The sequence below is a fragment of the Mya arenaria genome, chromosome 15 (assembly GCF_026914265.1).
Source record: "Mya arenaria isolate MELC-2E11 chromosome 15, ASM2691426v1".
NCBI classification, from domain to species: domain Eukaryota; kingdom Metazoa; phylum Mollusca; class Bivalvia; order Myida; family Myidae; genus Mya; species Mya arenaria.
Genome location: NC_069136.1, coordinates 28,574,443 through 28,600,185, shown reverse-complemented (window position 1 = coordinate 28,600,185; position 25,743 = coordinate 28,574,443). Strand labels below are relative to the sequence as shown.

At 36.5% G+C, this 25,743-nt stretch overlaps 2 protein-coding genes across 3 annotated transcripts; both read right to left on the bottom strand.

Annotated features, from left to right (window-relative positions):
* Positions 1-10,077: 10,077 nt before the first annotated feature.
* LOC128218786 (uncharacterized) lies at positions 10,078-13,239 on the bottom strand. Its single transcript, XM_052926480.1, has 3 exons — positions 13,117-13,239; positions 11,673-11,736; positions 10,078-10,534 (listed from the first exon to the last, which is right to left on the bottom strand). The coding sequence occupies exons 1-3, from the start codon at positions 13,219-13,221 to the stop codon at positions 10,371-10,373; spliced, it is 333 nt and encodes a 110-aa protein (XP_052782440.1). The 5' UTR covers positions 13,222-13,239; the 3' UTR covers positions 10,078-10,370.
* A 5,499-nt stretch (positions 13,240-18,738) lies between these two features.
* On the bottom strand, positions 18,739-22,013 carry LOC128220370 (uncharacterized). Of its 2 annotated transcripts, none has more exons than XM_052928738.1 (3): positions 21,747-22,013; positions 20,925-21,051; positions 18,739-18,997 (listed from the first exon to the last, which is right to left on the bottom strand). In XM_052928738.1, the coding sequence occupies exons 1-3, from the start codon at positions 21,870-21,872 to the stop codon at positions 18,867-18,869; spliced, it is 384 nt and encodes a 127-aa protein (XP_052784698.1). In that variant the 5' UTR covers positions 21,873-22,013; the 3' UTR covers positions 18,739-18,866. The 2 variants fall into 2 exon arrangements, with proteins under 2 accessions (XP_052784698.1, XP_052784697.1); XM_052928737.1 differs by having other exon boundaries at positions 20,925-21,054; positions 21,747-22,005.
* Between the last annotated feature and the right edge of the window lie 3,730 nt (positions 22,014-25,743).

Sequence of the window (25,743 nt, the reverse complement as noted above, 5' to 3'; positions counted from 1 at the left end):
AGTATTGAAAATTCTGTCTATAGTGGTTACTGTTGATGTTTGCCTTTCGCAAATCATATTAGAAATATAAGCTTTCTATGGAAACGATTTATATCACGTCGTGCTGGTAAGTAAGCATAAAAGCATATACGAGCATATAGTGAAAACTAGTTGATGATTTTGATAGAAAAACATAGTATTGCCAGGATACGAACTTAATTGACTCATTAAAATTCGATTGATAAAAAACAAAGGTTTGAAGCTCAACTCACTAGATTTAAAACAAACCATTATAATGAAACGTAAAAAGCATCGTTTGTTATAGTTTTACAATGATTTGTTTAAAACATTCGAAATAAACACTCATTTGATATCATCTTTATTGTGTTAAAGGGTACATTTGTTTTCTTTCAAGTGTGTGTGTGTGTGTTTTCGAACCATTTCACGATATACAAAATACCCTTAGATTTGTATCGTAATTGCTTCCCTTGATTTGCCACCTGGATAAAATGCGTACGACCAGGGTTGGCTTTTGTCCCATATAAAGAATAATGTTTTTGCATTTATAACACATTGATAAAATCTTTAGAGAAATATGAATATTTTCACAGTTAAATACTGCATTAAACATGTACAATTGAATTATATTCAAAACAATCATTTAGATAATGAATACGCATTTTCATTTAACAAGTAAATATAACAATTTACAAAGCAGATATATCAATGTGAAATTATCAAAATTATTTAAATTTTTTTTCATTGTATATCGGATTTGAATATACTACTTACAGTACTTATAACTTGGGACCAGATTCTTTACCAAAATGCCGATGTCTCTAGAAGGCGTGATTACTGGTACCTTCATTCTAAGTTGCCTTATAAACAGTTGACTTTTTAGACCAGTCAACATTCACATACTTACCTTCAACCCAATCCTTGTGGTTATAGCATGTTCATGACGGTATTGTATTTTTATTTTATTTTTTTTCATTTATAAAGTAATTATGTGTATTCATTGCTCTTTAGCAAATACGGACCAGTAACAAATTGCTCGCCTAATCACCCATCTTTTCATTAGACTGTAGGCTGTATTAAGGTTTAAGTGAAAAAGGCACGACACTCATCGGTACAATGTTTTGCCTGATTGGACAATTTCAAGACAAGCTAAATATTGAAAAGGGCAGATACACACGAATACCTATACAAGATGGAAAATGTGAACTATGTAACAGGAACAATATTGAAGATGAAATCATTTTATGATTGTATGTGATGTATATAGTGACTTAAGGAGATACTATATCCCTCCTTATTATACAAACAGGCCTAGCATGTTCAAATTTGTTAAAGTACTAAATAAATGTAAAGAGTAAACAGCTCCTGCATAAAATAGCTGTATATATTATAAAAGCCTCTAAATTAAGAGATACTATTATTAATATTGCACAATAGAATATAGAATATCAATTCCTTCTCTCGTGTAATTATATGAGATGAAATGCATTATTTTGGTAATGGTGTTTTATGCTATTCTTTGTGTATGTGTACGTTTGTGCTTTATTTACATGTCAAATGATGAAAAGCTGTATATGCTTAATTTTTAATAAAATTATGTTATGTTATGTTATATTCTGAGACCGCTGTACTTGGGTAGAACGTCATGTTCTTCATCTCACCAAAGGATAAATAAAATTCACTACTTTTATACAGTTCAAGACTTACTGATATAAACAGACACTAACTACACCATTTGCTATACAGGCGTTGTTGCGTGCTAACAATCAACTGTAATATTGATATATAAACACTACCCTCAGGGGCGTAGCTAGCCCTCTAATTATGTGGATTCATAATTCCGCTAAGGGGGTTCGGGGGCATGCCACCTCGGAAAAGTTTGAAACCATGGTACAATCTGATGCATTCTGGGTTTTCTGAGTGGCTTTATTTTGTACTGGAAAATGGACAGTTTTAGGATCATAAAGTCAAGTAGGCATACTGCAAAACAACCGCATTGTAGTCTCCTTTATCATTTATGACGACCCCCATTGCCTCTATTGTTTTTAGTCATTTGAGGGCACGAGCGAATAACTGATATTGAACGGGATTTACGCAGTTCGCAGATGGTTTGCCCAACGAAATATGAAATGAAATCGACATTTCCTAATTCCCTCGGCATCCAAGCGATAGTCCAGGGAGTGTGCTTAGCGAAGAGTATGATAAAGATACAAATGTCAATAAGGCTATGGTAAGACACATTTACCATGACCCGACATCCTAATAGAAACTCATATAATAACGTGCGATATCTCCATGACCATATAATGACCCGTTACAGTGTAGTTGCATCCTGAAATTACTGGTATCTGTTCAAAGAACGTATCGGAGTAGAAACTATTAAAAAATAGTTTGTTTATTATAGTCTATGGTATAAAAATGGAAATGAAGTCCTCGTTTGTCGGTCCAGCCAAACTACAGATTCTATATCACAGGTACCCTCTCTCTCATTTTTTAAAGCAATGGAGAATGTTTGACTTTTTAATTTTGATCCTATATATATCCTTTTGATATATATATATATATATATCGGCGTTCTCTGTCACATATTAAACGATCAACGCAAAAATACGATAACAAAGTAAAAACATGTTACTTAACTCGATACAGTGCTACGAGGGTACCCGGGAGAGAGGGTACCTGTGATATAAACAATCAATAGCAAAGAGGTATCCCGTGCCGCTGCAAAACCGAAAGTAGGGTGTTTTTATGAATTTACCACATATTTTAGACTTAAAATTGCCATTTGTATGAATATGATATATAAATGAATATATGTAATATGTATGGGGTGTACATAATCAAACCAGTGGTTCATTTCAGCCCGCAGAATATGCAGAGGCGGTGGGCGAGGCAAGACATATCAATATTGTGTAGCTTATTGTGGAGTTGCAGTAATTGAAAAATGGGCACATTACTAAAACAGACATAGCTATAACATTCTAGTGTTCCGTGGTATACTTCTTTTGCACATGACATACCTCCTTTCATCAGTTGAATGAACATTTACTGGCTTGTTGTCCAAAATGACCGGGGCATGTGCAAAGAGGGTACCGTTTCAGTAGATTCCGCAAAGAGGGTACCGATATGGATATGCACCGTGTATATATCATGAGCAGTTGTTCGGCACCGGATATATTTTGTCCAGTTTGTCACTCGCACCAAATTTTATCTAGAAATTGATATGCGTGTTTTTAATGTGTATTGTTGTTGCTGTTTTTTTTTTCATTTTGAAAAGAATATTCAACTTTTTTTGGAAGGAAAACATGATTCATCACAAATAAATTATACCTGTATCTTAATTAAAGCAAACCGCCTAGTTACAAATTAGTTTAAACTTATTTATTTACCACAAACCAAACTAACGCTAACTAGACGCATGAAGATTTTTGTGTGACGTCCTGCGCATCTCCTGCCACGATCTAAGGTAAACGTTTTCAAATTTCAGTAATTATTTATCTTATTTCTAGTATTTTATTTCGCCCTGGAAGCACTTTATTGAGTGTGTGACATTTGCAAATGTGTCTTTAACCTATTAATATTTTATTTATACCTGTTAATATTTTATGAATCAAGTTATTAAAACATTATATTATTCACTCACGTTGGCACAATGTTACGACAGAAGGTGGTCTTGTGTTCTGGGGAAAACAGGAGTAACCGGAGGAAACCCACTTGTCCGGCTTGGTGACCACAAACCAAACTCACATGTGCCCAGGCCGGGAATCCAACCCGGGTCGCTAGGTGAGAAGCGAGTGCTCACATGACAACCAAATTCCCGAGAGCAGCCTCAAGGACAACAAGACCTTCGAGATAATCACGAAGAAAACTATTCAGGCAAAATTTGCGAATACTTATGAAAAGTAATATTGAACATTCTCTTAACTGTTATGAATAAGTTATGCTTTTATGGCGCTTTTCTTCTTTAAGGCAATACTGATCAGTTTCGTCTAACCAATATTGCTCTTTTCTTGTTTCTGTATGTTGTAAAGTGGCATTCTCTAGTTACCACTTTGCATGTGGAATACTCAGAGGGATGTGTATGAACGAGTACATACGCTTCGTTAACTAGACGCACAAAGATTTTTGCGTGACGTCCTGCGCATTTCCTACCACGATCGAGGGAAAATGGCTTCAAATTTCAGTAAATATTTATAGCAGCAGTTATTTTTACATCCATACAAAGCTTCTGAGGCTCACATAATATATAAATATGTGATGTTAGTGTTTTGTTATTATAAAAAGCAAATACCATTTTGTTATAGCGAAAAGCAGTTTTTGGAGGTACAATATGGTCAACCTTCATTCTCCTTCCTATGGGCCCGATTAAAACATGTTTCCTAAAAAGTGTTTGCAAAGACGGTAGATATGAGCATATTTTACAGCAATTTAAAGAAATATATATATGAAAAATAAATATCACAATCATACGGCTTTGCATGTCACTCAATTTATTTATCAAGATATCTTTTTATGTTTACTATTAACATCGTTAAAAACTACTTGAAGTGATACTCGCATTCATAATCAATACAATCAAAATAACAAACATAAAGTTTAAGTGATAAACCTTTTACTACTTACTATCTACAGTAATGCATTTATGGAAAATATCAATTACTGATAACAAGAGTGTCACCGTGTATTTAATTGCTGAACACGCATACATATTAAATGGCTGGTGGATCCTTAAATATTTACGGAGATCAACGATAGTCTACGTAAACGCGTTCGGATGTAGCGGTCAAATCAAGACGGATGCAACAAGATTATGAATTATGTCAAGTTCACCATTTAAACATGTTGCTTTACTGACAAACCGCAAGACAGCGAGAAATGAACATGGTGACACCGCGAGACAGTGAGAAGTGAACATGGTGACACCGCGAGACAGCGAGAAATGAACATGGTGACACCGCGAGACAGCGAGAAATGAACATGGTGACACCGCGAGACAGCGAGAAATGAACATGGTGACACCGCGAGACAGTGAGAAGTGAACATGGTGACACCGCGAGACAGCGAGAAGTGAACATGAACTGGTGACACCGCGAGAAATGAACATGGTGACACCGCGAGACAGCGAGAAGTGAACATGAACTGGTGACACCGCGAGACAGCGAGAAGTGAACATGAACTGGTGACACCGCGAGACAGCGAGAAGTGAACATGAACTGGTGACACCGCGAGACAGCGAGAAGTGAACATGAACTGGTGACACCGCGAGACAGCGAGAAGTGAACATGAACTGGTGACACCGCGAGACAGCGAGAAGTGAACATGAACTGGTGACACCGCGAGACAGCGAGAAGTGAACATGAACTGGTGACACCGCGAGACAGCGAGAAGTGAACATGAACTGGTGACACCGCAAGGCAGCGAAAAGTGAACATGAACTGGTGACACCGCAAGACAGCGAGAAGTGAACGCAGTACAAGTTCGAATACGATTCACATCGACTCTCCTGGATATTCAAGAAAGTCAACGTAAGAGTATTTTGTTCCGGTCTTGTACGGCAACATGTTAAAATGCCATTAATGTTGAGACAACGTTAACACTATAACTACAAAAGAAGAGTCACTTGCTCGTGCTCGACCTGTAAATGGTCATTTTCCATTAAAAAGTTTCTAGCATTTCCCTAGAAGTACAATTATTTTCTTAGCATACATGTTGAACACAAATTAACATTTAAGTTAACTTCATTTCCGCTGTAAATGGATTACCAATTAAATCAATGAAACGGAGGCAAGTCTCTTTATAATTTAATACATCTTGTGTTTCATTTTATAGTAGTGATATAATACTCACCATTAAGCAGTAATGATGCAACTATTGAACAATTGAATTTACAATCTTGTGTCCAACTAAATAAATAATTAAATGAAAGGGTTCAAATGTGTATGCGTCCATGATGCATTACCTATGGGTTCTTGGAATTAAGACACGAGTAGGTACAAACAGAAACGTTGTTTATTCAAGTTGATTTAATGGTATTTGACCCGTTATGTACACCAGTCGTCCCTAAATCATTCATCCAGCTAGTGCAGATTCTGATCAAAACCCTTTTGATGTAACCTTTTTTTGCCATATCAAAATAAACATAAACATGATGGGTTAAGTGCAAAAAAATAGAACAACGTGTAATCAAGATTAGAACTTTGCTATGCAAGCTTTGCTAACATTACTAATATCGCCAATAGAACCTAAAAATGTGTATTTTAATTGCTGTAAAGCATAACCGATGCTCATATCTACTGTCTTTGTTTTAATCGGGTTCATGGCAAGAAGGAGAAAGGTTCACCATACTACCTCCCAAAACTGCTTTTCGCTATAACTAAATAGTTTTTGCTTTTCGTAAAAACAAAACACATACATTACATTTTTCTGTATTATAATGAGCCTCATTTGTAGGTACAACGTAATCACGTGATATTTTTGCGCGAAAGTGAAATCGCCCAGGCGTTATAGATATATATCAATAAATGAGTGTCTTGCGTTTGTAAATTGTTGAATAAATATTTTAAATGTGTTCTGAATAGCTTTAATTACGATTCGACAGCTGGTTACACCATGTTGTCTTAAAAATGATGTCATCCATTTTAAATCCGGGTTCATGACGTCAGCTTCAACTGCCTTAAGACAACAGCACCCCTAGTTGTCAATCATAGTTATTTCATGTATGAGCAGAGGGAACAGCGAACTATAGGACTTAACACGCGAGCTGGCATGAACTACTATAATAGAGCCAGTGGTTCATGAGTCACGGAAAATACCCTTACATTACAGAAACTTTGTACGGAAGATAAGACCAAGTTGATTCCATGTTTATACCTGTTTATCCTGAAACTACGAATATGCAAGAGTGCATTTTGTATCATATTCATGTATTAAACGTGAAACGAACTTCTTTGACCTAATGGTGCACAATAACTTCCAAATACGATATACCATGCACATTGGATATATGTTTAAAATTACCGAAAAGACAAATAGACGACTGTACCGAATATGCATCGTCGGATACTCCTGATACACTTTACTGCGCTATGCTTCGATGTTTGTGTATTTATGAAGTGCAACGGAGAAAATGCATCGGTTGCTGACGATGCAAATCATGTAGACCGACAAAATACTCTACGAAAAGAATTGTTTGTATTCACCGTCAGATCTGCTCTACATGATATTGAGCTACAGTAAATGGGGTAGATCCTCGATTGTCATTGGTCCACTTATATACTAGTATGCGAACACCAACCGTTTACCGTAAACTACAATATAAAAGTAAAAAGTACTTCATCTATCATTTCAATTTAGTTCTGTTACGAAAAACTTTCATTTGTATGGTTTTAACTACTCTCCCTTATTTATGACTGTTTGTTTTAAGTAAGGACAAGGCATAATATATAATTACAGCGACCATGTATACATACATTAAATATACGATATTTGTGACATCAATGAGCATTCATTTTACCTAAACACACCTCCAAATACGGGACTTCAGCCCTCGGTGGTAGGGCAACCCGACTCCAAGTACTACCCTAAAAGCATCCCCACACACACCAATAGTTTTCCCTATTTAGAATTACATTATTAACACACACAGCTCCACACACATTAACGTTATTAATGCCTTCAAAACAACATCATTCAACAAGCCAACACCAGTGGAATCCGGTGGTTGCAAAGTTCGTTCCCGTGTTAAAACGATGGTTATTCCGTAAGACACGATTTAACAATGCATTAGATAAACTTGAAACATGGTTTCTTATATAAAACTGGCATGCATGTGTATGCAATATTTAGATGGCATGAAGTAAAATCGTAATGATAAAGGTTGGATCACAGTGAATGTAGCGAATGAGCCCTTCTTAATAATTAAGCTATTTCTTCAGGTCATCTAACCGACTTTGAATACCTTATTGGCTGACAATATGCAAAATCTGAAGGAAGGGGTGTGTATAGTATGAGTGGTAGTAGGCGAACCTTAAACACGCGGGAGATTTGACAATATAAATGATCAAGCCTTGATCTTAGTTATTATCAATCTGGCTGAAAATGAAGGTTGTGTGTATTCAAGAAATAGTTATATGACATGAAGTACAATCTTAATGATTTAGAATGAATGGAGTGGGTGTAGCAAATGAACCCTTCTTAACAAATAAGATTTTACTTCAGGTCATCTTATTGACTTAGAATAAAACCTTAAATTTGTTTACAGTTTTTCTACAATAAATCTGACACAGGGAGCTGACACAGGGAGTGTGTATCGGATGAGTGGCTGTATGAGGACTTTTAAACTTTTCGCTAGCAAGTCAGTTGTGGCCATTACTTCAAAGCAAACAAATCGTCATCGCAATGAAATGAATGAATGAATCACTTATAATCTGACGGAAACACTGGCCGTTTACTGAATGTATTCTCATCATTTTACTGAACGAATCGTTTTACTCTTTGTTTTAGTTGAAATGGCGTGCAACTGGTCTAAACATCTTTGTATTTGTAATCGCTTTGTTTAATAAAAGTAATCTGAAGCTTCTTCTATTTAGTTGTTGAAGATAATCCCAGAGCCCCAATATCACGAAAATACTCAAACGACAAATCTCAACCTCAACTTATTTTACTACATTAAAGCATAGTATGATTCAAAATCTTGCATGTTTATTTTATATTTTTTGAAAACGTATTTTCTCATAAAATGTTTAATTGAGAAATTGTTAAAAGGCAATAGATTGTACTCAAGTACATTTTTGGCTGTAAAATATGTTTCCCTTGGAATCTAGACCAAAGGATTTAATCAACATGTTCAATGAAAGAATGCGGTTTAAAAATATGTAAAAAAACACCATAAAATCAATTCAATAAAATTTGATGTTATATGGTAAAATGAGTTGAGATTTAGTTTGAGATTTGACTGAAGTATTTTCGTGATATTGGGGCCAGGCCTCGCCGAGGATAAGGTTTAAGGTTTAATCGCTAGTCTGAAGCTTCAGCCAGTAAGTAAGCTAGCAATATGGCATCGCTAATCTGATGCTTCAACTAGGTAGTTGTTCAAGATCATGCCAGTTATTGCCTAGGTTAAGGTAAAGGTTTAGATTTAATCGCTTGTATGAAGGTTCATCTCCCACCGAGTTGATCTAGATCATGCCAGGTCCCGCCGAGGTGATCTAGATTATGCCAGGTCCCACCGAGGTGATCTAGATCATGCCAGGTCCCACCGAGGTGATCTAGATTATGCCAGGTCTCACCGAGGTGATCTAGATTATGCCAGGTCTCACCGAGGTGATCTAGATCATGCCAGGTCCCGCCGAGGTGATCTAGATCATGCCAGGTCCCACCGAGGTGATCTAGATTATGCCAGGTCTCACCGAGGTGTTCTAGCTCATGCCAGGTCCCACCGAGGTGTTCTAGATCATGCCAGGTCTCACCGAGGTGATCTAGATTATGCCAGGTCCCACCGAGGTGATCTAGATTATGCCAGGTCTCACCGAGGTGATCTAGATTATGCCAGGTCCCACCGAGGTGATCTAGATTATGCCAGGTCCCACCGAGGTGATCTAGATTATGCCAGGTCCCACCGAGGTGATCTAGATTATGCCAGGTCTCACCGAGGTGATCTAGATTATGCCAGGTCCCACCGAGGTGATCTAGATAATGCCAGGTCTCACCGAGGTGTTCTAGATCATGCCAGGTCCCGCCGAGGTGATCTAGATCATTTCAGGTCCCGCAGAGGAGCTCAAGATCATGCCAGGTCCCGCCGAGGGGCTCTAGGCCATGCCGTCAAACAGAAAAGTATTAAAAAATCGTCTCGCTTACAACAATTCGCCGAATAGCTTAGTTATTTCATATGTAGGATTGACATGATTAGTCACCTAATGTCGTTCATTTATTCTTTACAAAACTTGCCCTTTGGGTCAGAATTGACAAACAGGATATTGTTTAATATGGTTTTATGTAAAACAATAAAATTATTTTTATGGTCTGTTCAGTTAATAGCGGTCCTAAATCTCAAAAGAAGCTACAGTGACAGACCATTCATTCAATACATCCCAAGTATGTATACATATATTTATAGTTTTTGGGTCACAATGCATTCAAGGAAAACAAACGTTTCCAACTACACTTGTCATTTATTTCGATATAATATAGAATTACATAAAACACGCACTCTATACTTTGCATATGGCAGATATTTTATATTTATGAAATATGTCAGTAAATAACTTAACATCAATATGCTAAATTACAGCGGATCCACTGTAAGAAAAGCATGGAATGGCTTTCCATTTTCCAGTAAACTTTGAATCAAACCATGTACCATGTGTCTTTATCAATCACGGCGACACATCGCAACCCTTCTGGCAGTATTTTGCCATGCAGACACAGTCTTTCTTCTGTTGACAATACGAGCACGACATGGCCAACAACTCCGTGACGATCTGCGTTTCATCATTAGGTTTTATTTTACTGTTTGTACCATCGATATTTTCCAGTACACCTACAATGTAAGATTTAGTAGTTTTGCACTACATGTATATTATATATCATAGATTATCACCCCCACTTTTTATTAATGTAACAAGCAGTCTGAAACTGTATGCTTATGTAGACATGGTCCTTATTATAGAAAATGTCCGAATACATGTACATTAACTCTCCCACTCGAATACCGTTTCCTGCACCCCGTAAATCCCGTATCGGGTCACCTACTAATCCCGTAACGTAAAGATCACGTCGACAACCTGTTTACATTGATCAACATGCCAACACTTTCTGGGAAATTTTATTCAAAGAAAGTATATATAATACGCCATATTTTATGATACAAGGATTAGTGACCCAATATGGGAAAATGTGGGTGCCACCACGTGACCATACCTGGACAAATGGCGTCATTCGTGCTGGAGGCGTGATAAACATGCTTTCCACCGAGACCAAAAGTTATTATTTGTCTGTCAGACCGTTGTTTCATTTTAAGTAAAACAGTTACAAAGTATAAACACCAAGTACGTTATATATATAATTAGGCTAAACCAAATTGATTCTACGTTTAACGTCCGGTTCCATTTTAGATACCTACCTGTCCGGTATGGAAAAAAGAAAGAAAAAACATGTTTCTTAGATACATATTTAAACATCAGGCCCCAATTTCTCGAAACTTCTTAAGTCCCTTATAACAGGATTAAGCTAATCTCACTATTTTTGTTGTTCTATAAAATCTGATCTATTAACTTCTTAAAGAATTTTTAGAAATTATGTAGGAATAATCTGTATGATTATCAGAATAAAACAAATTTCATTTATCAAAATCTATTTTTGTATGTATTTTGGCTAATTGAAATAAGCGACTTAAGCCTGTTAAGCTTAAGAAGTTTCGAGAAATTGGGGCCAGACGCTGAACATCCTTTATCATAAAAAATAAGTTATATTAAGGAAATATACATTAACCGCTCCACAAGCCAATTAACGTTTATAGTATATATCATATTTTCTTTGACTCATTTTATCAGCCCTAACCCCGTTTTTTCAGTTTTGTTATTGTTGCTTTTACAATCCAAAGGCCATAAACGAACCCACCCGATGACGACGAATATAGAACCAATTTGGCATGGCTTTACTTTAAAGGTTCATCGTACCGATCTTTGTAGTTTCACTGCTTGATACCGCACGTTTTTCTCTCATTGCTTGTGAAAAGTAGGACTGAAATAGCATAATTTCCTTGGTAAAAATACAATTTCAACAATCGAGCGATTTGGGCAACGTTTTGCTCACTTGGGAGCCATTTCACTCGATGATGACAGTGACAGATCTAATGTTGGAGTTGCCAGCGTCACATTACATTACATTATAGCAGAAGATATCGTACACACAATTTGATTCTTTGCACTTTCTTTCTATACTGCTTAAAGATGTTCTATTATTACCAAATAAGATGTACCACAATTAATACAATTGATTTAATTTACCGAAATGAATAAATGTCGAATCAGGATATCGTTTTTAATTTGAAAAAGGTGCAAAAAGCACGGTATTCCAGCTTATGAGGCGAAAGTTGATGACTGTAACACCTTTAGGACCCATCAGTCATTTAATATTTGTGCGTTCAACTTCAGATTTTAACACTCTTGTTATCAGTAATTAATATTTTCCATAAATGCATTATTTAGTAAGAAGTTCCAGGTTTATCACTCTATATCTGTGTTTGGTATACATGTGTATGGATTGATTTTAAAAACGAGTGTCACTGTAATAGCGATACAAAGATCATTCCTTATGATTCCAATCCTAACCTTTCAAACATGCACAAAGAGTAAACATGCACAAAGAGTAAACATGCACAAAGAGTAAACATGCGCAAAGAGTAAACATGCACAAAGAGTAAACACGCGCAAAGAGTAAACACGCGCAAAGAGTAAACATGCACAAAGAGTAAACATGCACAAAGAGTAAACATGCGCAAAGAGTAAACATGCACAAAGAGTAAACATGCACAAAGAGTAAACACGCGCAAAGAGTAAACATGCACAAAGAGTAAACATGCACAAAGAGTAAACACGCGCAAAGAGTAAACATGCACAAAGAGTAAACATGCATAAAGAGTAAACATGCACAAAGAGTAAACATGCGTAAACACGCACAAAGAGTAAACATGCACAAAGAGTAAACATGCGTAAAGAGTAAACATGCACAAAGAGTAAACACGCGCAAAGAGTAAACATGCACAAAGAGTAAACATGCATAACTATTGGATACTGCCGTCGTATGTCAAAATAAATATTGAGAAAAATAGTAAAGTTTTCCATTTTTATACAAAATCAAGCCGACGACAATGACAACGGCTCGAAGGCTATGACCATACCTCGAAATAAGATCTTTGAAAACAGACGAGCTTAATTCTTCTTGAGAGTATTTAAGAACATACTAGCATGCTGTGTGCAAGTGTTTACATGTGTGCAGTTTTCTTTTGGTTGATGCTGTTGGTTCTTCTAAAATAGGCATGACAATATTAGTGTTTCCTTATTAACGTTTAAGAATCAGCAGTTTAGGAATTAATTTTAACATTAAACTTGATTTAGGTACCTGCAAGAAGTTAAGAAATCCATCGTCCTCTCTGTTGGTTTCTGTCGTAGTCTTTACCCCTAATGGCATACATAAACATACCAACAAGACATAAACAACGCGCATTTTGATAGAACTTTTAGCCATAGCTATCACACTATATATGCTTATGTTTCATACTCGAATCTTCTTTTAAATAGTGTTGTCAGTACAATATGTTACATGCCTTAAAGGAAAATGGCAAAACACAACAACTTAAAACAAGACAAATTAAAAGACCTGCCAACGTGATCAAATATCGCTCGTGGCACCTTAAAACATTAGTAGATCACAATAAATCAACCGGTCGCACTTTTCTAGGTCACGATACTATTATTTATGTAATCATTCAAGACATTATCCCCATACATTTAACGTTAAGCTCTAGAGAGATGAACAGTCAATTAATACTAAAAACGTTAACTGGGAGCATCACATAGCAAACCATAGTTCATGTTGCCTATTTATTTGCACAGTTCAGCTTTTAACCTTTGCTCAATCTACACGATTGAACTCTAGAGGATTTTTTTTACCAAACACTGGACTCTATTTTTTATGACCATTATGTACAATTCAAAATGGCCGCATTGAGAGCCATGCTTTCAAAACATTACTATCCATTTGATAGAAGTACATGTAAATCAAAATAAATGTGCACATGTAAAAAAGGAAAATTACTAAAAGGAAAACCTATATTTTAGTGTTTTAGTAATATTGATAATTTGGCAGTAAGCAATAAAGGTTGTCGTGTCCGTAACCTCAACTGGTTTGCAGCGTCTCATTCAATCTGTGAAATGCAAAGGCATATCCTGTTATGAACTATTTTGTATAGGAATTACGCTGGAAGTTGTCGTGTCCGTAACCTCAACTGGTTTGCAGCGTCTCATTCAATCTGTGAAATGCAAAGGCATATCCTGTTATGAACTATTTTGTATATGAAATTACGCTGGAAGTCGTAATTCGAATACATTTCAGCTGAATCAAAGCTTGTAGTATATATTTTGTAACGTCCGTTACTTTGTATTTTAACACATGCTACACATTGTTTCAAATTTGCATAATTCTTTTATATAACACATTTGTAACATAAGTTGTTTGGTCAGAAAATACAGCGTTTCGCATATGTGTTAACAATTTAATTATAAAACAATTGCTTAATTGATTACATTGCAGAAATGCAGATGTTTACATTGTTTGTTGCATTTTATATTTATGATACAGATTTATCTGAATATAGTAGTCCAATTTCGATCAAAATCATACAAATGAAACGTGTTATTTCCCCTTGATTTCCTGATATGCTCAAAAGTTTTGTTAACAACAACAAAAAAAACAGCTACAAAGCACATTCCATCGTCGGCAACTCCGGGTTATTTATTCACCCTAAACTGCCCGAGTACTTTGGTCTCGTTTTCATGCATAATGATGGTGCATTCCAATGAATATGTATGATAAAATTTGTTACGTCGTCCGCGAAAATTAGTTCTGCAGAGGAAAAAGTGGCATGTTAATTTTTGCAAATGCCTCATTAGCAGGCAATGGATTTGAAAGACATCACTAACTCATTTACATATTGTTATAAGTGTGTTTAACTGCTTGTTCAAATTTGGTTCTTGATAAAATGTGATTGCCTCCACAGGACGATCATACGTATGAACAAGATTTACCATGACGTCATGATATAGGGGGCTTGTGTTAAAATTGGCTATTTTATTGGCTTAGATTCGGAAAAGGTCCCGTTTGGCACCAAAGCAACTGCCTCCTTGATTATTCATGCCCGGTACTCAACGAAGAAGAAGTCTCGTTGACTTACACATTGCCTTGGCCCATATACAATATAATTCTTATTCTTAACGTTAGACATGCATCATTGATTACATACATTCTCTTGGTCAACTATCGATATTTACACCTCAACTTCCATTTCTTTAATGTACTACCTTTTAGGCAATTGCGTTTATCAATCGATGAACGCAACATCTTCGGATATGTTCGGATCACAATTCATCGCATAACAATATACATGAAAACTATTGATCTTGTTAATGTTTGCATTGTGTCAGCAGGTCCCGTAAAATTTAAGAAAGTATTAATTTATTATATTTAAAAGTATTGTTGCCATAAGTGTTTGAATTTTACGTTTAAAAGGGATTTTAAGTGGTTGATCTTTTCCCGCGTTATTGTGACGTGTCGTCATTTAAAATGATGTTTCCGGTTACAGTCGGGTCGTTCGATTTACAGAATGGGTAAGAAAGGATTACTAAAAGGTTTTCTGAAATGAAATGAAGTTTTTTTTTAACAATTATTAAATGAAATTATGCACTATTGGTGTAAATATAAGCAATGAATTGCGAGATTGATGTCATTATCGGGGATATGAACGCAAATGGGCTGGTCAAAGTACACGTGGAGTCCTTCGGACTCCACACACTTTGACCAGCCCAATTGCGTTCATACCCCGATAATGACATCAACCCCGCAATTCATTCCTTTATTATTGCCCAAACAAAGCATGATATTAAATATGGCCCCTTAGTATATGACGGCTCGTGACAGATCTTTAATCATTATGAATAAGAGCATAACTAAATTGTTTGGAAAACTGCCGAAAAACTCATTGTTCTTAAAGCTTTAAAAATGGTAACGCTTGTAGCCATAAAACATCAATTTTCTAATGTATATATGAAAAACTGCCATCTTATCTGTTGACAGCAGTCTTATACCTGTGGTTTCCAGACATTTTCGAACAATTGGATCATTCCAAGGCAAAAAATAAAATAAGTTGTCAAAAGTGGCTATATATGAGAGTACAGCTTAAAAAGTACCGTATATAACTTGTAAATCACACAGATTTGAATCTAATTTACTAAAATGGGTTTAAAGTTAACATACTCATCATTATGCAAATACAACAAATGTGGTTTTCATCCACTTACGAAGGAAGGTGGTTTTCATTCAGATGAGAATGAAGGTGGTATTTAGTGAATGCGAGAAATTAATAATGAAGTATGCGCATAACAAATGTCCGTAGAGAGTAACAAACAGCATCGTAAAACAAGAAACATGTCCCCTTTTTATTGTTTCGTGTCAGATATCTTTTCTCTTCATTACAATTTTACATAAACAACATGGCCAACCGCAGGCAATATCGGATGATTAAGCATAGGGAAAACTGGGAAACAGATGGTCATCATTGCGGCCGGCCCGCTATAGTTAATACGTGGTGAGTAAAAGGTTTATGGAGACTTAAGAACTTGGTTGAAAATATGCGTCTCTTTTTCCTAAAAAAATCAAGTACTTTTGAGCTGAAAATGTAGACACAGTCAATTTTTACCTTGAATACATGAGTTGTCGTTCTTACCATAATGATTGTTTCGTCATCATATAAACGGTGTTACTTATGACATTAATAATGTAGACACAGTCTATTTTTTTTACAGAGTTGTCTTTCGTACGTTTGTTTTCTGAACGTTTCTGGACACGTACTAAAGTGCTGACGAGTTAGCTGACGATATAAAAAATAGGGTGGAGTTGCTGATAGACAAAGAAGAAAAAAAAAGTTTTAAAAATAAAGATTTTTTAAAACTTATTTTGTTTCATTTATTCTATATAATCCTTAAAGTGTACGTAACGACGGATGTTTGTGTATTTTTATTGAAAATGGCAGTTCATTGAAATGAATTGAGTAATTTATTTTTTGCTGGTTTGGTGAAAAGATGAGAAGATATCACGGATTAAATTACTTTTTTAGGTGTTTAATTCACAATTGTTTGAACCAATTATTTTAATTGTTAATTTAGTTTTAAATGTTAGCCTCACAACTTGTGGAAAACTATCTGCACTACATCAAAGAACGATCAAAAGAATGTTGTTTGCCAATCCATTATTAATCATTTTAAATGAAATAGGTTTCTCTTTAATCTGTTGTATTTTCGAAATTGTTTTGTGGAAAACAAGACAAACTGTTGCTAATGAAATGTTAATACGATGTAAAAAATAAAGCATGAATCATTAATGGCAAAATAAGTGTAATCTTTTCATTTTTATTTATCATTTGTTCATTAACTTGTATAGTCCATTAAGCCTCAAAGGCGTGTTGTCACATTTCGCACAAAGCCCCTCGGGGTGTTGAGTGTTGTATGGTCAGTAATACAGTAAAACCGCGATCGCTCGAGGTCGACATGGACCGAGCCAAAACCTCGAGGGAACCGATGTTTCGAACGACCCGATTTTCAATTTTCCAGTTTGATATGAAATATCTTTCAGTGTATTTTAAGTCGTCAAACAGACTGTTTACTTAGACACCGATGATGTGTTGCGTTGTGGCAATCGCTAATATGTTCAAATGTTGACGTAAACTAAATGTAAAACGCAAAAGAAAAAAAAAACAATAAATAGAAATGTTTATTTTAACAAAAAAGCACATTTTCGTAACAAGCAACATTTGAATGACAGTACATGTTGTGGCATTATTCAGATTTAAGTTTCGCAAAATCAAGGATTGTTGATTAGCGCATCTTGTCGGTTTCTCGAAACTGTTCAATCGTAATATCACGTGACGGGGTACAGAGCGTCTGAAGATCACGGTCAGCATCGGCTGAACCTTCTAACCACATCTTAAGCGTTAACTTCTCGTCATTGACTAATATCGGTCATGCGTTAACAGTGAAAAACAGTTTTTCACACCTTATCAAATTGCCTTTCAACTGTCATTGCAATTTCTACAACTTGCGAAACTTTTAACACCTAGCAATTGTTTGTTTATTTTGGAACACGCGTTCGGGAAAAAGTGTGAAATTATATCCTCGAGGGAGCCATAAGGTTTTGTGCACGATTTGTGTACTAAGGACCGAGGATATTGCTTGACTGCTCGACATAATTAGGTTTCGAGGCAGCGTGGGTATATTTTATATGAAAATAGATGGAAAAAAGTTCGGGACCAAGCTCCGACCTCGAGGGAACGCCGGTTCTCGAACGACCGCTTGTTTGAGGGAACGCAGTTTCCCTGTATAAACTGTAGTTTTGCATAGACTAATGTTTCACCAATATAGGTCTCTTTGAATTCCTTCATAGCCTTGACTCGACATCAGCCATCACCAACTTCAAAATATTTACATGGTAGATCTGTTTGTGGGCCCGCTGTGTTACTTAGTATCACAGTTTTTCTTGTTATAAATATGCGTTTATCCCAATCACGTACGCGCACCGACTGGTCTTCACAACAGGAATAGGTACTGTGGTGGACACATATATATGAGGGGGAACTACTACGTCAAAGTATCATTTAACTAACATTTGAATAGCGGTTCCAATGATACTTAATAGACACTAGCTTTTCTCCTATGTTTTATAAATAATACACTTAATACGATGCAAAAGACTTGTTTACAATTAGATCTACTTGTTGAGGTTCACATGTTAACCCACGCGTTCTCGTTTGCCCATTACATGGTTGTTCTATTAAGAACTTTAATTACATCCCATACTGTTTCGCTGGAATTGGTACCTTACGTTACAATAAACTCGTGTGGTACTCGTATTTTTGGATAGGTAAGGTCTTAATAAATCGTAAACTGTTTCATTTGTTAAAATAATAACCGAAAATCCGCCTGTGATATTGTTTATTGGTACAAGGTTCCAACTGCGCACTCATTATTAATATAGACATGTCATTGATATTGCAATATATATTTTGGCACCCAATAAACAAATCATTGAACGCTCGGTCGTCTTCAGCACGTTTGATTAAAGCAGTATTGGCGAATGCACCAGCATATGTTATTGGTCTGGCAATAAGCGCACCAGATCGACCCAAGGTCCGCCACGGCCGCCGCCATCTGTTGTTGGTCGCCAGAGGAGAAACCTGAAGAGAGAGATGAATGTGACAAGAAACCAATATTTACCACATCCTTATGTTCTTAAGTTCACATATGAACCGTAGAAAATGTTAATGAACAATGAGACAAGCAAAACATGTTATGTGTGCAGTTCGAAAATAGGACTAAAATAAATGACTGACGATGTTTGTAGCCTGAAAAGTGAAATAACAGCGCATAATTTGAGATACATGTAATATAAATGGAATCTTTTCATCAAAAGGCATAATACATTACTAAAATCATAGATCGGACATGGCAAATTAAACATGCAATGTACCCTATATTATTATTATTATTATTATTATCTAAACGTCTACTCGCATTATAGAATGACTTTCCGGTTAAATATTTCGTAAAATGTTCACCCTTTTTTAAGTTTTAAAACATATGAAATTTCCTTGCAAATCTATCACGCTATCAGTTCTTACGCATACTTAAATATTTTAAATACCTAATTTTATTTGTTTACAAAAAGCAAATGATCTTACCAAACATTAATTTAATGCAATAAATCGGAGTTAATGTAATCAAATACCTTAAAGTGTTCGTAACTAAAATCTGGAAAGTATTTTTCAATCAAACATTTGCATACACCAATTAAATTCTTTATAATTGATGTTTACAAATAATATCAACATAACCTTCTAAACATTTAGTGTAAAGGACAGATTTATGTTCTCAGTGGTATCATGTAGATGATATGTTAATTCATTCACAACAATAACAGAAACAATAATAGCAATAACAGTAATAAAAGCAATAACAATAATAACGAAAAAAAACACAACTTTTCCAACGACTTCCTTTCCAAATGACAATATTTTAGCACGAACTATGCGCTGTATTATATAATGTTATTAATAAGGTGATTTCATATCGGCCTGGTTATTTTGATGAGGTAAGCTGTATCGGCCTGGTTATTTGGATGAGGTAAACTGTATTGGCCTGGTTATTTGGATGAGGTAAACTATACTGGCCTGGTTATTTGGATGAACTAAACTATATTTTCCAGGTAATTTGGATGAGGTTAACTATATTGGCCTGGTTATTTGGATGAGGTAAACTGTATTGGCCTGGTTATTAGGATGAGGTAAACTATATTGGCCTTGTTAATTGGATGAGGTAAACTATATTGGCCTGGTTATTTGGATTAGGTAAACTGTATTGGCATGGTTATTTGGATGAGGTAAACTATATTGGCATGGTTATTTGGATGAGGTAAACTATATTGGCCTGGTTATTTGGATGCGGAAAACAATATTATAGTAATTCCGAATATGTTTCAAAACAAGGCATGCCATGTTCAAAACGGAAAACAAAACAGCTGTCTTTTAGAATAATTTTCAGTATTTTCATATTAGGGCAAGTTTCGACAGCCAATGAAAATGGTCCTTCCTCGAATCCCGTATTTGGCGATTTTAGTAGCGAATCAAAGCGGCAGAAACTCTTTGGACGACTTTGGTCGATAATGGGCGAATTTTGGCATATATTGTCGTCAAATGTCGACTATTAGTACTGCGGCTATCCCGGTATATTAATAATATAGCATATAATACAATATCGGCATTGTCATTGGAGACCATGACCACAAGAGATGTTTGCTTAGTTTTTTATTTTTTATTTCGTGTTGCATCCATTTAGCGGATCGGTGTTAAAGTGTTCTCTCCCTTACTGACCACAGTAACTGTGGGGCACCAATACAGGGGCCAGTGTCACCGACAATATACCCTATAGAACAGTTATAAGTTTACACCTCTCCAACCAGACAGCCGAAAAGAATTCCCTTAGTCCGATTTGCAACTGACGTTGTTTTGAGAGAAAGCAAGTAAAAATGGAAAGCAAAGACTGTCAAGAGCGTTTAATTTCTTATCAGTCATGCTTAAATAAGACAGTATGAACTAACTAACGTACATTGCCCCTTCTGTGTGTACTTCCTCTTGTAGTATTCCTTCACCTGAGGGATCTCCAACATCGCTTTATCCACGTGCATCCTTCTCACAATCGCCTCTTTGAATACCGCCTCATTTTGTGGCGAGCACTGCTGTTTAAAAAAAAAGACATATAAAAGCCTATTCTGATATTTAGTAAACATAAGGAATACTGCAAGCTTTTTCAAATATAGGCAATAAAAGGTTAACTGAAGAAAATTGTGTACGGCATAGTGTGGACATCTTAATGTGTGCTTGTAAAATATGTATGGGCATACTAACGTAATAGTAACGAAATAATGACGAAAATAAATTACACCATGGCGGCCTGTGGGGAGAACGAAGGCAATAGCGAAGGCCGTTGTTCTCGACGTTAGACTTGCTGAATGGGCAATACAAAAACTCCCCCGCTAGCTAGATGAGTTTAAAATGTCTTGTTTTGCTTTCAATTATGAAATGTGAAGGCTGATTTCGTATTGACATTAGATGTTAATGTGATCGATATAGTCTTCACTTCTAACAGTGTTCTGTGCGTGTTTAAAGTGTTTTTGTTGCCCCGCACTCATCAACTAACCCAGAAATGTGTACATTATAATGCCGTAGTATTAGCCTCTAGGGGCCGTCCCGGGCACAAGAAGACATTTAGCACAAGCACCGTATGGAGAATCATTATAATGCAAACATTTATTATTAAAATAAAACACCTTTTACCAATTGAGGTTCGAACAGTGGATATGTTAAGTATTGACATAAATATAAGTGAAGATTGAAGTAATTCAATGTTGATCAATAAACTCCTATTTACCCTCAGTTGTCGTGGATATGCAGCACGTAATGCCACCAGGGTAGGTATCTCACTTCCGCCAGCACACACAACAGCTGGGCTCAATAACATGGAAAATAATAACACAAACTTCACGAAACTCATCATTATTTTGTTATGTAAAAACGGAAACAAAAACGTGTAAATCTATTCAGGAGCGCGTTACCATACTTATGACGCGCTGACAAAGCAGTCTAAAACTATATAGCTTACTTGAAACAAAGATTAATTGTAGTTTCACTTGTTGCGTAGCTAGAGCTATTAATCAGAGCGATCTCGATGCATAACTTTGAAAGAAAAGAGAGAGAGAGAATCTTTATTTCCTCCAATGTGAAGAGACATGACACATTATAATCAAAAGGAAAAGCTGGGATTGGATGTTACAACTGTTAATAAAGCACGATTGTTAATAAAGCACGATTGTTTATTCGCTCCAAAGAAACATGGCAGTACAAATGATTGAAATTTATATATAAATGTAACGATACGCATTTTAAAAAGACTTAATAAAGCATGGCGACTGTGAACGCATATGAGTACTATTTATGAAATCTAATTTATGAAATTATTACAGTTCTATTTCGCTTAAAAGATAGATCAACATCTTCAATATAAATCACTAATATATTTTAAACATGTACATGTTAAAACGGGATGACCTGTGTTTTTTGCAAAGCATATGATTGTCATACAGTTTTATTGTTTGACCACAAAGCTAAATTGCCAAGTTCCGACAAATGTATAAAATCATATAAAATGATTTAATTTACCGAAATAATACATTCTGTCCAACTAAGACAGCAATGAAAACTACATTATGCGTAATAAAATATCAATCACGGTAGTTTCTATTACACTGAGCACTCCATTCAATAATATTCAATTCAGTTTAATCAGCCCAAAATACACAAAAAAACATAGCATTGTAGTGGCAACATAAGAATGTATCATGTTTAACAGATGGTATACATAGATTGTTAACTTTAAGGTTGTATTATCATTTCAGTTGACATTAAAGAGAGTAGAAATATGTTCTGTAAACCAGATAAATACCAACTGGAATTTTTAATCAGACAGTAAACAACTAAATTATCATCTTTAAAGATTTTAACTTTTTATACATTGACATCGGGCAACTAAACACACAATGTACATACAATGACGACTCCATGCAACTGACCACACACAATGTACATACAATGACGACACCGGGCAACTGAACACACACAATGTACCTACAATGACGACTCCAGGCAACTGAACACACACAATGTACCTACAATGACGACACCGGGCAACTGAACACACACAATGTACCTACAATGACGACTCCGGGCAACTGAACACACACAATGTACCTACAATGACGACACCGGGCAACTGAACACACACAATGTACCTACAATGACGACACCGGGCAACTGAACACACACAATGTACCTACAATGACGACACCGGGCAACTGAACACACACAATGTACCTACAATGACGACACCGGGCAACTGAACACACACAATGTACATGCAATGAAGACACCGGGCAACTGAACACACACAATGTGCATACAATGACGGCGTGTACATACAATGACGGCACAGGACAAATGAACACACACAATGTGTATACAATGACGGCGTGTACATACAATGACGGCACCGGACAACTGAACACACACAATGTGTATACAATGACGGCGTGTACATACAATGACGGCGTGTATATACAATGACGGCACCGGGCAACTGAACACACAATGTACATACAATGACGACAACGGACAACTGAACACACACAATGTACATACAATGACGGCACCGGGCAACTGAACACACACAATGTACATACAATGACGACACCGGACAACTGAACACACACAATGTACATACAATGACGACACCGGACAACTGAACACACACAATGTACATACAATGACGACACCGGGCAACTGAACACACACAATGTACATACAATGACGGCACCGGGCAACTGAACACACACAATGTACCTACAATGACGGCACCGGGCAACTGAACACACACAATGTACATACAACTAGAGATTGCTTTTTTGAAAAAGCGCTTGTCTCCCCTATTGTGTGGTCGTAGCTGAGAAAAAATAAATGATGGACATGAAATTTGTAACTTTGGACTGGAGACAAACCAACAGTGAAGTTTGGTTTATTCGATTGTATTAAATAGTGAAGAGAAGAAAGTGTTGTTGATTAATCATGGAAAATGTAAACGAAGTTTGCATTGTATGAAGTTCCTGGGCGCAAGCGTTATTCAATTATTGATCGGAAACCATTTTTCAGCTCACAGTCATCGTGACCATGACCTTTGACCTACTGATCTCAAAATCAATAGGGGTCATCTACTAGTCATGACCGACTAGCGTACCAAGAATGAAGTTCCTGGGTACAAGCATTCTTAAGTTATTGAGCAGAAACCATTTTTAAGCTTAAGGTCACCGCCAACGTATCATTTTTTACCTGAAGGTAACCTTGACCTTTGACCTTTTGATCTGAAAATCAATAGGGGTCATCTTTTAGTCATGAACAACTAGCTTACCAAGTATGAAGTTCCTGAAACCAAAGGATCTTTAGTTATTGAGCGGAAACTTTTTCTTCACTTCAAGGTCATGGCAACCTTGACCTTTGACCTAGTGATCTCAAAATCAATATGGGTCATCTTCTAGTCATGACCAACTAGCATACCAAGTATGAAATTCCTGGTTGCAAGCGTTCTCTAGTTATTGAGCGGAAACAGTTTCTTCACCGCAAGGTCACGGTGACCTTGACCATTGACCTACTGATCTCAAAATCAATAGGAGTCATCTACTAGTCATGAACAACTATGAAGTTCCTGGGTACAAGCTTTCTTTAGTTATTGAGCAGAAACCATTTTTAAGCTTAAGGTCACTGCCAACATAACATTTTTTACCTGAAGGTAACCTTGACCTTTGACCTTTTGATCTCAAAATCAATAGGAGTCATCTAATAGTCATGAACAACTAGCATACCAAGTATGAAGTTCCTGGACCCAAAGGATCTTTAGTTATTGAGTGGAAACCGTTTCTTCACCTCAAGGTCACGTTGACCCTGATCTTTGACCTAGTGACCCCAAATTCAATAGGGGTCATCTACTAGTCATGACCAACTAGCATACCAAGTATGAAGTTCCTGGGTCTAAGAGTTCTATAGTTATTGGGCGGAAACGAAGTGTGACGTACTGACTGACTGACTGACGGACAGGGCAAAAACAATATGTCTCCCCATGAATGGGGGAGACATAAAGATATTACACGCAAATGATTTTTACATGGAAGGTCACCACGACCTTGACTATTGACCTTGTTACCCCCAAAACAATTGGGATCATCTAGACATCATGACCAACCTCACTTCAAAGTTTGGTAAACCTAGATCAAAGCATTCTCCTGATATTGCACGGAAATATTTTTTTACATTAGAGGTCACAGCGACGTTGACCTTTGACCTTGTGACCCCCCAAAATATAGGAGTTTTCTAAACCTCATGATCAACCTCCCTACCAAGTTTGGTGAACCTAGGTCAAACCATTCTCAAGATATTGAGCGGAAATGTTTTTTAACATTGGGGGTCGCCGCGACCTTGACCTTTGACCTAGTAACCCCAAAAACAATAGGGATCTTCTACACCTCATGACCAACCTCCCTACCAAGTTTGGTGAACCTAGGTCAAACCGTTCTCAAGATTTTGAGCAGAAATGTTTTTTATATTGGGGGTCGCCGCGACCTTGACCTTTGACCTAGTGACCCCAAAAACAATAGGGATCCTCTACACCTCACGACCAACCTCCCTACCAAGTTTGGTGATCCTAGGTTATGCGGTTTTCCAGTTATCGATCGGAAACGAAGTGTGACGTACGGACGGACTGACGGACTGACGGACTACCGGACTGACGGACAGGGCAAAAACAATATGTCTCCCCCAGAGAGGGG

Excerpts from the sequence above, each read along its gene's own strand:
- LOC128218786 (XM_052926480.1), bottom strand. The coding sequence starts at position 13,221 with ATGCGCGTTGTTTATGTCTTGTTGGTATGTTTATGTATGCCATTAGGG. Across the intron at positions 11,737-13,116 it reads GATTTCTTAACTTCTTGCAG|TCCTACTTTTCACAAGCAAT; the intron begins GTACCTAAATCA and ends ATGCTATTTCAG. Across the intron at positions 10,535-11,672 it reads CAGTGAAACTACAAAGATCG|GTGTACTGGAAAATATCGAT; the intron begins GTACGATGAACC and ends CTTACATTGTAG.
- LOC128220370 (XM_052928737.1), bottom strand. The coding sequence starts at position 21,872 with ATGATGAGTTTCGTGAAGTTTGTGTTATTATTTTCCATGTTATTGAGC. Across the intron at positions 21,055-21,746 it reads CATATCCACGACAACTGAGG|CAGTGCTCGCCACAAAATGA; the intron begins GTAAATAGGAGT and ends TTTTTTAAACAG. Across the intron at positions 18,998-20,924 it reads GTACACACAGAAGGGGCAAT|GTTTCTCCTCTGGCGACCAA; the intron begins GTACGTTAGTTA and ends CTCTCTCTTCAG.